The following is a 15,225-nucleotide window of genomic DNA, read 5'->3' as shown; positions in this document are numbered from 1 at the left end:
CCATTCTGACTGGTGTGAAGTGATACCTCACTGTAGTTTTGATTTGCGTTTCTCTGATAATTAGTGATACTGAGCATTTTTTCATGTGCCTATCGATCATTTGTATTTCTTCCTTGGAGAATTGCTTGTTTAGGTCTTCTGCCCATTTTTGGATTGGGTTGTTTGTTTCTTTCTTATTATGTCTTATGAGCTGCCTATATATTCTGGAGATCAAGCCTTTGTCGGTTTCATCGTTTGCAAAAATTTTCTCCCATTCCATAGGTTGTCGTTTTGTTTTGCTTATGGTTTCCTTTGCTGTGCAGAAGCTTGTAAGTTTCATTAGGTCCCATTTGCTTATTCTTGCTTTTATTTCTATTTCCTGGGTAGACTGCCCTAGGAGAACACTTTTGAGATGTATGTCAGATAATGTTTTCCCTATGTTTTCTTCTAGGAGGTTTATTGTATCTTGTCTTATGTTTAAGTATTTGATCCATTTTAAGTTTATATTTGTGTATGGTGTAAGGGAGTGTTCTAGCTTCATTGATTTACATGCTGCTGTCCAGTTTTCCCAACACCATTTGCTGAAGAGACTGTCTTTATTCCATTGTATACTCTTGCCTCCTTTGTCGAAGATTACTTGACCAAAAGTGTGTGGGCTCATTTCTGGGCTCTCCATTCTGTTCCATTCGTCTATATGTCTGTTTTTATACCAATACCATGCTATCTTGATGTCTGTAGCTCTATAGTATTGTCTGAAGTCTGGGAGAGTTATTCCTCCAGCCTCTTTCTTCTTCTTCAGTAATGCTTTGGCAATTCTAGGTCTTTCGTGGTTCCCTATAAACTGTATTATGATTTGTTCTAGTTCTGTGAAATATGACCTGGGTAATTTGATAGGGATTGCATTCAATCTGTAGATTGCCTTGGGCAGTGTGACCATTTTAACAATATTGATTCTTCCAATCCAGGAGCATGGGATGTCTTTTCATTTTTTTAAGTCTTCTTTAATTTCCTTCAACCATGATTTATAGTTTTCCGTGTATAAGTCTTTCACCCCCTTGGTTAGATTTTTTTTTCCCAGGTGTTTTACAACTTTGAGTGCTATTTTAAGGGGGATTGTTTCTTTACTTTCTTTTTCTGTTGATTCATCGTTAGTGTAAAGAAATGCCACTGATTTTTGAACGTTAATCTTGTAACCTGCTACCTTGCTGAATTCTTCGATTACTTCTAGTAGTTTTTGTGTGGACCTTTTGGGGTTTTCTATATGTAGTATCATGTCATCAGCATATAGTGACACTTTCACCTCTTCTTTTCCAATTTGAATCCCCTTTATTTCTCTCTCTTGCCTGATTGCTGTGGCTAGGACTTCCAAGACTATGTTGAATAAGAGTGGTGAGAGTGGGCAGCCTTGTCTTGTCCCAGATTTCAGTGGGAATCTTTTGAGTTTTTCACCATTGAGTACTATGCTGGCTGTAGGTTTGTCATATATAGCTTTTATTATGTCGAGATATGTTCCCTCTATACCCACTTTGGCGAGAGTTTTTATCATAAATGGGTGTTGAATTTTATCAAATGTTTTATCTGCATCTATTAAGATGATCATGTGGTTTGTGTCCTTTCTCTTGTTGATGTGATGTATTGCATTGTTTGATTTGCATATGTTGAACCACCCTTGTGTCCCTGGGATGAACCCCCCTTGATCATGATGTATAATCTTTTTTATGTGCTGTTGGATTCTGTCAGCTTTTTTGCTGCTGCAGACACAACAACAGCAGCAACAACAGTAAGGGGGTGGGGTTGGGGGACTGGGATGCTCATCTTTACAGCAAAATGCCCACCAAGAAAAGTAGAAAGCAATGATAGAATTAGAGAAGCACCGTGTTTTCAATCACCAAAGTAATAATCAAATCAGTCCCAGACCCTGAATTAAAACTAAGGCCAAGTGAAAAATTTTTGGAGAACAGAATACCCACATGGTCTCAAAATATCATGCCACAGGCTGCTCATAAATCACAGAGGGACAGAGGTACCTTTACAATGGTGTGATCTGTCCAATAACGCCTTAAATAAGTGATCAAACTGAGTAATGCCAACAGCGGCACTGATGCACTAACAGCTAGACAAACTGATCTTAGGCGCCTCCAGATGCGATGAAGTGTGACCTACTCATTACCTATTTAATATTCTTGCCAAGACTATTACATCTAAAAACATAAATCTAGACAAGAGAAAAGTATCAGGCAAACACATATTGTGGGCACTTTATAAGCAAATGGGCCTAGGTTCTTGGAAAAAGTCATTGTCATGGAAGATTTAAGTGGAGGGGCTGTTTGGGACTGGAGAATACTAAAGAGAAAAGACAGCTGAATGCAATGTGTGATACTTGATTGGATTGTTCATCCTCAAAAGGATATTATTGGGACAATGGAGGAAATTTGAATAAGGACCGTATATGAACTTAGATAATATTATCATGTCATTGTTAAATTTCTTCAATGTGATAATAGTACTGTGGTTAGACAGGAGCACATCCTAGTTCTTAGCAGATATATTCTGAAGTAATTGGATGAAGTGTTTGGAGTTGTTAAGCGGTTAAGCAAAAAAGAAGAAAAAAGAGAGACAGAGCAATGGGATAATACGAATCTAAGTAAAAGAATGTTCACTCTTCAACGTCGTGCGTTTTCAAAACAAAAGGTTGAGGAAAATGGGTTGCTCATATTTTAGAGTTATGCACTGAAATAGTTACGATAAAATAAGATGATTTCTGACGCTTTCTAGAAAATACTCTGGGAGGGAGAGGGTAAAAGGTATATATGAATTGAGATTGGCTATGAGTTGTTGATGGTTGCAATAATTGGAGGTTCCTGCACTATTCCCTTTTGCACAATGATTCTCAAGTGTGGTTCCCCACCAGCAGCAGCTGCAACACCAGGGAACTTGTCAGAAAAGCAAACTCCGGGTCCCACCCCAGAATTTGTAATTTGAGACTATAGCTGCAGTCTGTCTGAACAAGTCCTTTGGGTGATCCTGATGCAAGCTCATGCCCCAGGACCACCGTTCTACTGTAATGAACCTGGAGATTGCTTGTAAGTTTGTACACAAACTCCATTTGTATATGTTTGATATTTCCACAGTACATCTTTTTTTTTTTTTCAAAAAAGCAAAGAAAACAGGCATCTCAGCTGTTTAGTGGTCAAGTTTTAATAAAAAGTTTCAAGACAGATCATCCTAATCTTATATGAACACTTCCAGAGGATAGCAAAGATCGACTTTTGGCCAACTCAGTCTATGAGAATAGAAAATCTTGACGCTGGAACCAGTAAAGATTTAATGAGAAAGAGAAACTTCAAGTCAATCTTGCTCATAAACAGAAGATTCAAAAATTTCTAAGCAAAACTTTAGCAAAGTGAAGCTGCCAGCATACACAAGAGATGATACACCATGACTAATTTACATCTATCCTAGGAGAGCAAAACTGGCTTAACACTAGAAAACCTATGGATGGAAGGGGACGTGAGAAGGGTTTGTGTGTTGCTAATATATTCTGCTGCTTGCTCTAGGTGCTAACAGAATGTGCATGTTTAGTGTTTGGAAACTCATTAAGATACACATTTATGATTTTTCCCTTTTTTGATTATAAGGTATATACTTCACTGAAGATTTTGAAGAAAGCTAGAAATGACACTTACTATATTAACAGATTAAATGAATAGAGTCTTGATCATTTCAGTAGAGGCCAAAAAAAGTAAACTCCAATGTCTATTCGTGATTTTTAAGACAACCATGTTAAACTAGAAATATTAAGAAAAATCCCTTAATCTGAAAAAGGGAAAGAAAGAAAAGAGAGTGAGAGAGGAAGACAGAAGAAATGAAAGAGAGAAGGAAGAAAAGAAGAAGAAAGGAAGGAAGGAAAGGAGAGAGAGAGAAGAAAGATAGAAGGGAAAGAGAAATAGAGAGAAAATTTTTAAAAAATGAAATACCGCAAACCTATTTTAATAAAGAAATGTTGGCAGCACTCTATTTAATATTAGGAACAACCCAAAGATGCCCAATTTTGCCGTATCTGTTTGACCTTGTGGTGGATGCCTTAGCCAGCATAGGAAGAAACTTGTAAGTTGATTGTCTTACTTCTGTTACTCACAGATTCATGGAAAACTGTGGAACCCCTGTAGACACATTATTAGACATTTCAGAGTTAAGCATGGTGGCTGACGTTAAGGTCAATATATTTTTTAAAAGTCAAATGGATTTCCATAAATTAGATACAAGTAGAAAGTGTCATTTTAAACAGGTATCGAGCACCAGAGCTGCAGCATTCTACAGTCTCTTGAGATAAATGCCATAAAAGATGTACAAGATCTGAACGTACGAAAGATAAAACTAAAGACTAAACTGAAAGATTCTAACGTTAAGGAAGGCCCACAAAAATAGAGCGCCATCCCATGTTGGTGACCAGGAAGGCTGGCTATCATGATAGTCAGTCCTCCCTTAACTGATCCACGGAGTCAATGAAAACGCAATTCAAATCGGCGGCAAATGAGTTTTCAGGGAACACGGCGTGCTGATCCCAGCATTTATATTTTAGAGCTTAAGAAGGGCAAAAGGCGGAGACACGGCGAAGATGAGCCCGGAGATACTGAATAAGATGTGAGGACTTGCTCTACCAGAGATCAAGCTGTCTTACCAAGAGATAAAAATTAAGACAGTGTAGTATCGGCACAGGAATAGACCGACTGATCTGTGGAACAGAACAAGGAACTCAGAGACACGCAAATAAAGACCGAAATGACTCCAGGCACTGACAAATGTTCCCTGGGGCTGCAAAATCTGATTGTGAATTGAGAATCCCTGGCTTAGTAATAAGGATCGATCTTTAAAACACACCTTGAATTTTGTAAAAGTGAATTACAGGATACCAAAGACATGAGTTCAAAATGCATGCACACACAATAGCTCACGTGCAAAGAGAAAATAGTTGGGGAAACAAGGCTCGCGAAGCACAAAGCTCCACGTCACTTCCGGAGTTAAATGGCCCGCCTCGTAGAGCGAGCTTGAGGAGAAGTGAGAGGGAGTTGACGACAGGGGCGGGGCTCCAGTGGGTGACCTTTGGCAGAACTTGAAGATCATTGGTTGCTGGCCACAGTGGTGGGAGGTGAAAGGAAGAGCTGGAAGCTGATTGGCCTTTGAGGGAAGAGCGGGAAAGGGAGCGAGAGCTGGCTGTTCCCTCAGACCTCTTATCCCAGACGATTGCTTCTGAGCTGCTGGAGGCTGGGGTAACCACAGACTGGCATCAGGAATACGACTCTCATTCTCCACCCCCCCCTCCTTTCCTCCCTCTCTCCTGCTCTGGATCCTCAACCCTTTCTCCTCTCCTCCACCTCAACAGGGTACCTCATGCCCCATTCCGCCCTTTCCCCACCTCCCACCCCACACCTCCCACCTCCCACCTCCACCCCGTCCTTGGCAGAAGTCCTGTGGGAAGACCCCTTGCCCAGCCTCCTGACCTCTGGCCTCTGGCCTCTGGCCCCTGGGGAAGGGCTTATGCCCCTGCCTTTGATTCTGAGGTGGGGGTGGCAGGGAGTGATTGGGCAGCCTGAGAGGAGGTAGTGCCCTGGGGAAGGGCTTATGCCCCTGCCTTTGATTCTGAGGTGGGGGTGGCAGGGAGTGATTGGGCAGCCTGAGAGGAGGTAGTGCCCTTTGGGTGTGGGAGGAGGGGAAGGGGTGCTCAAGCATCGTTGTTGAAGCTTGGAAAGGAGCATGGAAGGTTGTTGGGAGGCTGTGGAGGGAATGAGTGAGTTTGCATGAAAGCAGGGAGGGTGTTTTGGTGCAAGAGAACCGTTAGTGCAGTGAGGAGTAGGCTATTGACCAGATCGGGCAGATCAAGGTCCGGCATTCAGTAGAGGGCTCGGTAAACGTCTATTTGATAAATAATCAAGGGGATGAATGAAAATAATGGTTGAAAGAAGGGCTTAGGAATCCAGCAGAATAATATGATTTCATGAGATGCAGAGGGGTTCAAGCTTAAAGAGGGAACGAGTGAATAATTAAGATTTGATGAGGTGCAAGAAAAAATCATCAGAATGGAACGTGAGGGGAAAATTGAATGTGGGGCATTCATGAGACTAATAATTGACTTGAGTGCAAGGGGCATAGAATCATGAGTAGGGAGTGAATGCAGAAGGTTAGGAAGACAACTGTGGAAGTGGATGCCAGGAATAATAGTTGGGCATAGCAGAGAACAGGATGGTACATGAGAAGGGGCAGGAGTAATTGTTGAAGGGGACACGAGAGTGCATGTGTATGCCTGAGAAGGGGGGTGTCTCTGTGGAGTGAAGGTAAGCAAGGAGAATAATAATTGGATTGAAAGTATACAGGACCCGTGCCCAGAGTTTCTTGGAACCAGCCTATATGTGACTGGCAAGGAGGCTACATGAGCAAGGGGGGGGGGTGCAATCTCAATTCAGTGGTGAGCTGGATGGAAGAAGAATCCTACCACCTCAGAGGGGGCTTCCCAAGGGCAGAGGAAATGCACTGGGGGTAGAGGATCATGTGGCTATCCTGACCTTCACTCTTTGCCCTAGAACCATGGATCCCAATGAAATGCCTGCCGTGTCCTGCTGTCCCCCCGACCCCATCACTGGGCTTGAGACCGGAGCCCCGTGGGGGATTGGATTTAGGTCTATAAGAGCTATACGTCGCTGTGTCCGCTACTGGAACCATGGCATCACTGACCAAGTCAAGGACCCAGGGCACCTCTGCCTCTTCCAGGCCTGCAAGCGTCGCAATTGTTCCCGCTTCTCGTGAGTGTGACATCTGACAAGGGGAGGGGAGGGGGCCTCCTCTAAAGGTGACTGACTTTGGACCTGCAATCCACCCCATCACTTTAGGGAACACTGCAGCATCTTGCCTGCTGAGCATGCCTTGAAGAGGGAGCTGGGGCCACACCAAAGGGGGCCCCTGACTCGAAGTCAGCTAAAGAGACTGAGCACCCTTCCGAAAGCTCAGAGCCATGTCGAGAAGGAGGCCATTCAAGAAGGAGTCATCAGTGAGTGTCTCTGGCCAGGGAGGGAGTCTGAGTTTGGCTGTAGGGAGCATGAGTAGTTCTGTCACCAGGCCTGCCACCCAATGTTGATGTGGCCTTGGGTAAATTACTCTTTGGGCCTTAGCTTCCCCAACTATAAAATGTCATCAATATTATCTACCAAGTCTTGGTGGGAAGGAGAGATCGGGGGGGGGGGGGTCAAAAGTGTCCACAGTGAGATGAGACTTGAGATCGAGAGTGAGGCGGAGTTGGGTGGGGTCAGGGGGAAAGGCTCGTCTAAGCTGTCATCAGTGTCTCACAGCTGGGAAGGAGAATGTCATGTCCCGGCTTGAGGCCCACCCCTGTGCAGCCAGTGAGGGAGGCTCCCACATCAGCCACTACCCAGACCCCCTCCTCTGTGTCCTGAAGGCCTGCGTACCATCTCTAACCATACTGCAACTTGCCACGTGACCTTGGGGAAAAATAGTATTCTCTGGGCCTCAGTGTCCCCAGTCCCAAAATGAAGAGTAAGACTAGCTGGTGTTCAAGTTCTTCTCAGCTCTGCCATTCTGGGCCCCTATCCTCATCCCCAAACATGCCCACATCTCCTGTCCATGGCCGGCTTGGTTCCTGACTCCAACCTGCACTCTCCGCTCCTGCAGGCAAGCTGCCAAGGAGCTCTGCTGATCGGTCAAGCCTCGGAATCTTTGTCTCTGTCCTGGACTCCAGCACCCTTGACGAAGCAACTAACAATTTCTCTTTCGAAGAAGTCCCACAGGCCCCCTGCCTTGCCCAGCAGGTGAGTAGAGTGGGATGAACCATGGAGCTGGTCGGACACTGTGTTACTTCTGGGTGCCCAACCTTGTGCTTAAGGCCATGGGAGCTAGAAGGAGGAGGCGGAGGCAGTGCGCTGGAGGCAGAGGAGGAGGAGGGGGAGGAGGGGGAGGGGGAGGAGGAGGAGGAGGGGGAAGAGAAGGAGAAGGTTGGTTGTCAGACTAACGGGCAAAAGCGGGGCTCTCTCAGCTTTGCCACTTCCTATTTGTGAGACTTTGGACAAGTGACTTTGTATTTCTGAGCCTCTATTTCCCTACCAGTGTACTGAGAGGGGACAATATTCTGCACCTTTGACAAGGGGACTAGCACATGGCCTGCCACATAGCAGGCCTTTGATAACTGGAGGCCGTTATTCCAGATGAAACAGACCGATGGGATACAAGGCCCTATTGAGAAGGGGCAGCCGTGATGGTGAGGGCCACAGAGGCCCAGGCGAGAGTCTAAAGGTCATTAGAGAAAGCTTCCTGGGGATGAGCCAAGCTGGCCCCTCCAGTCCCGTGAGGACTGGGGAATTCGGAGGAGAGAATCAGTCCCTGGACAGGGACAGTAATCACGTCTCTCCAGGTGCCTTGTAGAACAAGACACAGACACCTGACGTTTCCCATAATCTTCACTGTTGCTCTGGGAGTTTTGAAAAGGCTGGCAGGAATCAGTGTCGCAGGAAAGATATAGAAAAAAGATTAGAAAAGAAAACAGCCTGAGCGGAGGAAGAGACTTGTCTAAGCCACAACGACTAATGGTCTGTAGGCATTCAGACTCCCACATCCAGATTTTGCAAAATCCTACCCCTCTCTGTCTACTTGTAGTACATGTCTGCCAGAGGGTTAAATCCCTTGGCCTCTCCTTCCCTTTTTTCCTAGATGCTCAACTCTGATCCTCCAGCCCTGTGCCACCTGTAACCCTCTTCTACTGCTGCCACAGAGACTGGGGAAATAGTGGGGTCCGGAGCCCCGGCAGGGGCCAAGCTTAGTGACTGAAAAGAAGCAGAAGGCCTTGGGGTGGGTGGGGCCTTCCGTGGAACTGGGGGACGAAGGGGCACAGGAGAGGAGAGGGTTCCCAGCTCCCATTCTCTCTCATCCTTTCCTTTGCAGGCTCCCAAAGCTTGTGACCAGGCCTCGGTTTCTGCCTCCTTAGAGTGGCAGCGGAAGCTGGAAGCGGCTGAGGCTCTGCTGGCTCTGAGAGAATCTTGCCAGGCCCCTTCTAGCTCCATCTCCCTGCTCCAGCCTTGCACTGTGCCAGGTAGCCTGGTCTTTGAAAGGAGAACATGGGGTGGGGGATTTTTTGGAAATGGGAGGGCGTTGTGGTAAGCAGGGCCTAACAGGGAAGTCAGGGTCGGAGGGAGGGTGGGAAGTTGAACCTCCCTGGGCCCAGGCACCCAGGCTCCTCAGTCTGATGCTTGAGGTGGCAGCCGATGGTTGTTCAGTGAATCATCGTTTTGTCGAGCTTTGTGCTCAGCAGCAAATGTCCAGGGCCCTGATGTCAAGAAATGAGGAAACGGAGGCCCTGAGAGTGGCAGAGACTTGCCCTAGGGCATGAAGCATACCAAGTGGAAGAACCAGGTCTCCTGACTCCCAGCCCAGAGCCTTCTTCCCAGACCCCTGCAATCTGCTGTGATCTGGGGAGGACACACATAGGTGATAAGAGCCTAGTCTGGGAGGAGATCTGTTCCCTGCCTTCAGGGAGTTTCCAGTATAGATGTGGAGCCCGGATGCCTTCACAAGTTGTGTTTTGTGGCTAAATCTCAACAATGAGCCTGGAGAGGAAGGACTGGAGGAGAAATAGACACCTGAGGAGGCTGAGAGGGAAGTATAGGCACTACCAGACCAAAGTGGTGGATGGGGTACAGTGTGTGAGTGAAGCAGCAACCCTGGAGGAATGGCTAGAACAGAGGGGATGAGGGTGGAGAGGCCACACAACACAGAGGTCTAGCATGCCAGGCTTAGGAGGTTAGACCAGCGGCTGTGGGTGATGGGGAGCCAGGGAATGTCTGAGCTAGGGAGGAGCATGTTCAAAGACCCTGGGCTTGACAAAAAAGAAATACGGTGGCGGTGATGGAGGGATTGGAGGAGGCAAGACTTGAGATGGGCAAATCAGCAAGGAAGCGTTCTGTGCAATATAGCCCAGGTGGCAAAGCCTTGATTGGGTGGAACAAAAAAGAAGGGAGAGCTGGGAGGGGAAATGGATGTGACCTGGCTCTGACCCCATCGTTTCTGTCTACAGCTCCTGCCGGAGATAGAGGACTTCAGCCTCCTAGCCCCTCTCCCCAACCCAGGCCGGCCAGCGCTGTTTCTGTGCCTGTTGGACACCTGGGGTGCATCCCCCTCTCAAACTAGGAGCCTAGAGAAGGAGAACTCACTAGAATACTGCCTATTGATGCATTTGCAAAGTGCTTAATGTCCAAAATTCTTAGCATCTTTTCTTTAAACCTTTAGGAGCTCTTATAAGCTTTCAGACCCTTTTTATTATATGGGGCGATTCCTTGACTGAGGGTGGATATCCTTGTACCTCCATCCTTTACCCTCTTGGATCCCGGGGCCTTTTAATGTCTCTTATAAAAACAGGGTTGTGCAATCTAAGCCGACCAGTCTCTAAATAGGGTTCTGTGTGAGTTCATATGTTCATCTGCCAGAGTTTTTATTTGACTCATGATTGCGAACATACTAGTGCACTCATGTACTTATCCACGCATGTGAAAATCTGAAGATGGTTCCATTTTGTGTCTAGGTTTGTGTCTGTGAACAAATAATAAACCCTTGTTGCAAGGCACTGAGATATAGGAGTTGTTTGTTACGGCAGTATAACCTAGACTATCCTGACTCTAACAGACCTGTTCAATTCACTTTTCAAAGTGAGAATCACTTTACTCAATAACTGGGATTCCTTAACATGGCTAGATAAGAAAATGGTAGAGAGAAAAGGGTAGGGGACTTATTTCATCCAGCAGGTAAGTGCCTACCCTCTGCCTGGCAGAGACCACTTCCAGTTGTCCAGAGGGCCACAAATTGACATGTCTGCAGGATCAAGCAGATTATATAAATGAGTAGAGCAGGCCAGATGAGGTCTGGCCAACTGACAGTGCACACTCTACCTACGGGGATAGCTGTCACTTGGCTCTAGCCAATTGTTGCCATGCAGGAATGTGGACTCATTGTTGCCACATCTCCTGATTTTTCAAGAGAGGATGGAATTTTAGACTTCTTTGTAAAATATCTCAATTTTAAAACGTTGGCTCTGGTTTCCTCTTTAAGCCCTTTACGTGGGCCAAACAAAACATCCAAGAAGGCCAACTTTGGCCAATGGAATGCCAGTTTGATTCTAGTCCTGTATGTATTTTACGGTGGGGGAAACTGAAGCCAATCAGGACAAGAATAATCAAAGAGGGGTGATGAATTAGACCCAGAGCCTACTTCTGAAGGACCTGTGAAATACAAGGAAGAATCACTGTCGTTTATTTATTCTGCGCTCGCTGTAAGCTAAGCACATATAACCTCACAGCAGCTCTGTAAGCTAAGCATTAGTACCATTCTTTTACATATGAGGAAATGCACTCAAAGACTAAAAGTAATTTGTACAAGTGTTTTAAGGAAAATTTTTAGCCAAAGATGGGGAGTGACTCCATTCTCTTTGCCTTGCCCTAAGTTAGCTAGTAATTTACTTTTTTTTTTTTTTAAAGGAATGAGGGAGAGGTTTAAAACTTGATGTGGCAGACACCCAGTCAGAAGGGTCTTTCAAAAATCATCCCTTTATTTTGTACTCAAGGTAGCAATGTGTAGTAATCGACAGATCCACCTGCACTTGTTTCTCAGTCCTCTGCTGACGTTCATAATCCTGCCCACCACGCCCATGCCCCCCTCATACGTGTCGAGCTATACCTTTTAAAAGAATCTCTTAATGGCTTACTATGGGCAACTTAGGACACTGTTATAAATGTTAGATTGCAAACATCTTTTGTGAACTATCCTTTGTTCACTACTCCAGTTCACAGGTTTAAAATATCATTTTCTCTAACAGTGTGAGTTAGCTCTTGACTCTGGTATGTTATATAGCAGCACTAGTTGGATCTGAGTATATCCACCACATCAGAGCATCTGCATGGGGTGGATCAATCCCAACCAGTGCTATGCAGGTAAATATTTAACAACAGGTTCTGTAGGGGAGGAGGAGGGTTGGAAGAAATGCCCTGTGTTGCAGCATTTGGCGATTTCAAGCTACCAGCATGATGTCAATTAATGCAGAGTTGGAAAGAGATGTATTTCCACCATTCAGTTACAATATATATACATAATCTCAAGAGCATGGATAACAGTAAAGTGTAGGGAAAAAATTAGGTATTGATGAGTTTTGAGTATGTATCATGTTCGTTTTCAGTATAATGTATGTAATATAGTTGTTACTTTATACAATTTAGTTTTGAATAACAGCTGTGTTTAACAGCTGGCTCGCAAAACTCCTGAAAATGTGACCGTCGCCACTTATGTTCCAGTAAGAGGCCCCTCCAGCACTCCACTGCTTTCAACTCTTTCCCAGAAAGTCACCCCTTCCAAAGTAGGCCACACTATCACTGCAGGGCTGTAAAGGGTTGCTACCACTGGGCTCTGACCAAGAACAGCCTAAGGTGTGGGGAGAGTATTTGTTATTAATAATAATAGTAAAAAAAAGAATGGAATGGTCTGGAACAGCTATTGAGCAAAATGAATTGTCAAACGTTGTTTTTGGGTAAACGTGCCTTCACAGGTAAAGGCCAGAATAAGCAAGACCCATGCAGGAAGGGATGTAGTTAACAGATTTCTTAAAGGTTAACGGAATGGGGCAACTGGTGTTACCTGGCCATTGGCTCTGTATCTCTCATCGAGAGACAGACATTCATCACACTCCCTCCTCCTTCTCAGACGAATGGCACATAATCTACAAAAACTTCTCCACCTTGCCTTTTTTCACTTAAAAATATATCCTCCATTATTAAGTATAAGCACTATGTTATACAGCAGATCTCCAGAACATACTCATCTTGTATAACTGTAACTTTGTACCCATTAAACAACTCCCCATGGCCTCCATTCCCTGGCAACCACCATTCTGTTGTCCACTTCTGTAAGTTTCACTATTTTAGGTGCTTCTTGCAAGAGGTATTGTGCACTTAAAAATTTGTTAAGAGGATAAATCTCATCTTAAGTTTTCTTATCACAAGAAAGCAAAACCAAAACAAACAAAAACACAGTAACAAAGGGACATGAGGAAACCTTTGGAGGTGATGGATATGCTTATTACCCTGATTCATGGAGACAGTAACATGGACGGTATGCACTTGTCCAAACTCATCAAATTGTATACGTTAATACAGACAGTTTTCGTATCCAAATTATACGTCAACAAAGCTGAAAAAGCAATATCCTTGAGATCACTCCATAGTGCTCTATAAAGACATCTCTCACTCCTTTCAACAGCTATAGAGTACCATACATTGTGAGAATGTACCATAATTGAGTCGACTAATCTTCTATTGATGGACGCTTTGGTTATGCCTACTCTTGCTATTACAAATACAACTGCAATGAATAGATGTGTGACATCATCTTTAGCAATTTTTATCAATATGTCTTTGAGATCGATCCTTAGATGAGCTATTGCTGAATAAAGGGTGAAAACACATGTAATCTTGCTCATTACTGTCAAATTCTCCTTTGTTAAAGGGTGTACCTATTGCCTTTTCTCCATCAATGTATGAGAGTGCAAATTTCCAAGTTTTACCAGTAGTGTTGCCAGACTTTTGAATTTTGCCAATCTGATAGGTAATAAATGGTATATCAGTGTATTTTTAAACTTGCATTTCCCTTAATGTGAACAAGATTGCCCATCTTTTTCATATGGTTAAAACCCATTCCCACTTTCTTTTTCCTTGTGTGCTATTAATTGATATTTTGGGCCCAATTTCTATAGAATCTTTGGTCTTTTCTTCTTTTCAAAAGAGCTCTCTATACCTTAGGGATGTACTAGGACATTTGCCCTTCTTTCTCTGATGAAAGTCGAAAATATTTTTTCCAGTCATTGCACACTTCTTTTTCACTATGTTTATGGTATTTTGCCATGCAAAAGCATTTTATGTTTATGGAGCCAAATTTATCAATATTTTGCCTTATTTCTTCTGGATTTTCATTCATTGTTAGGAGAATTTTTCTCATTTTTAGTGTATAGAGGATTGTTTCTTGTAGTACTGAAATGGTTTTGACTTTTACATTCTAAACTCTGGTCCGTTTGGAACTCATCCTCATGTATGGTGTGAGGAAGAGATCCAGTTATTCCAACATCACTTGTTTAAAAGTGCATCGTGGGAATGACTTCATGAAGACGGCAGAATAGAAAGCTCCAGCCCCTCCTCCCTCCACAGAGCTATTGAGTTAACAACAATGTATGGACCAGTATAACTGTGTGAGAACTCCAGACACTAGTTTAGAAGCTACAGCACTCAGGTCGTTGTAAAACCAAGACAGGGATTCCAGCAAAAGGGGCAGGAAGATTTGCTGTGTTTTGAAGCCTGTTTGGCCTCCTCCCCTTACACTGCATAGCATGGAGAAACCGGGAGGAAATGCCCCATTATGCAGCCCCAGCATGTGGAGGGAAACAAAAGAGTGGACTGTGCACCCAACGTCTGGCTTGTTCAGGGGCTTCCTGAGGGAATGGTTTCTGTCTTGCCTGACTCAGAGCACTGGGGGGACTGGTGACAGAATTTGAAAGCTGCTGACAACAGAGGCCAGCAACACATTAGAGCTGAAATTCCACAGCAAACTGCAGGGGGAGAAAGAGACCAGAAAAGGTGTGAGAGGTCCTAGAACCTCCAGCTGGGCTGATTTGTGATCACCTTCCCATGTTCAAAACCAGTATGAACAACCCTAGTGCATGTGATAGTCTTTTTGATAGCATCTAATAGTCTCTTAGGCTTTCTCCAGTTTTCTTCATTCTTTTTTCTTTCTCTTCCTCTGACTCAACGATTTCAGATGAACTGTCTGCAGGTTCACTGATTATTTCTTCTCTCTACTCAAGTCTAGTGTTGAAGCACTCTGATGCAATTTTCAGTTCAGTTATTGTATTTTTCAGCACCAGACTTTCAGCTTGGTTTCTTCTCTAGTTTTTATTTTTATTGATAATATCAGTTTGTTCACGTGTTCCTTGTATGATTTTGTTTACTTGTCCATATGTGTTCTCTTTTAGCTCTTTGGGCACCTTTATGACAGTCAGTTTCATTTTTTCTCAGAGAGCTTATAGATCTGAGTTTCTTTAGGGGTGGTTTCTGGAGTTTTAATTTGTTCCTTGGATTGGGTCATGTTTGTCTCTTCCTTTATATGCCTTATAATCCTTTGTGGGGATTTGGGCGTTCTGAAAAAACAGGGCCCTCTCCA

At 44.3% G+C, this 15,225-nt stretch overlaps 1 protein-coding gene across 1 annotated transcript; it reads left to right on the top strand.

Annotated features, from left to right (window-relative positions):
• Positions 1-6,906: 6,906 nt before the first annotated feature.
• On the top strand, positions 6,907-10,586 carry LOC105075871 (doublesex- and mab-3-related transcription factor C1). Its single transcript, XM_074359557.1, has 5 exons — positions 6,907-7,021; positions 7,660-7,796; positions 8,692-8,748; positions 8,919-9,070; positions 10,052-10,586. Exons 1-5 carry the CDS (start codon positions 6,986-6,988, stop codon positions 10,162-10,164), a joined length of 495 nt encoding a protein of 164 aa, XP_074215658.1. The 5' UTR covers positions 6,907-6,985; the 3' UTR covers positions 10,165-10,586.
• The last annotated feature ends 4,639 nt before the right edge of the window (positions 10,587-15,225 follow it).

The sequence above is a fragment of the Camelus bactrianus genome, chromosome X, assembly GCF_048773025.1.
Source record: "Camelus bactrianus isolate YW-2024 breed Bactrian camel chromosome X, ASM4877302v1, whole genome shotgun sequence".
Lineage (NCBI taxonomy): Eukaryota > Metazoa > Chordata > Mammalia > Artiodactyla > Camelidae > Camelus > Camelus bactrianus.
This window is presented reverse-complemented; position numbering and strand designations above follow the sequence as displayed.

Excerpts from the sequence above, each read along its gene's own strand:
- LOC105075871 (XM_074359557.1), top strand. The coding sequence starts at position 6,986 with ATGTCGAGAAGGAGGCCATTCAAGAAGGAGTCATCA. Across the intron at positions 7,022-7,659 it reads CATTCAAGAAGGAGTCATCA|GCAAGCTGCCAAGGAGCTCT; the intron begins GTGAGTGTCTCT and ends CCGCTCCTGCAG. Across the intron at positions 9,071-10,051 it reads CCAGCCTTGCACTGTGCCAG|CTCCTGCCGGAGATAGAGGA; the intron begins GTAGCCTGGTCT and ends TTCTGTCTACAG.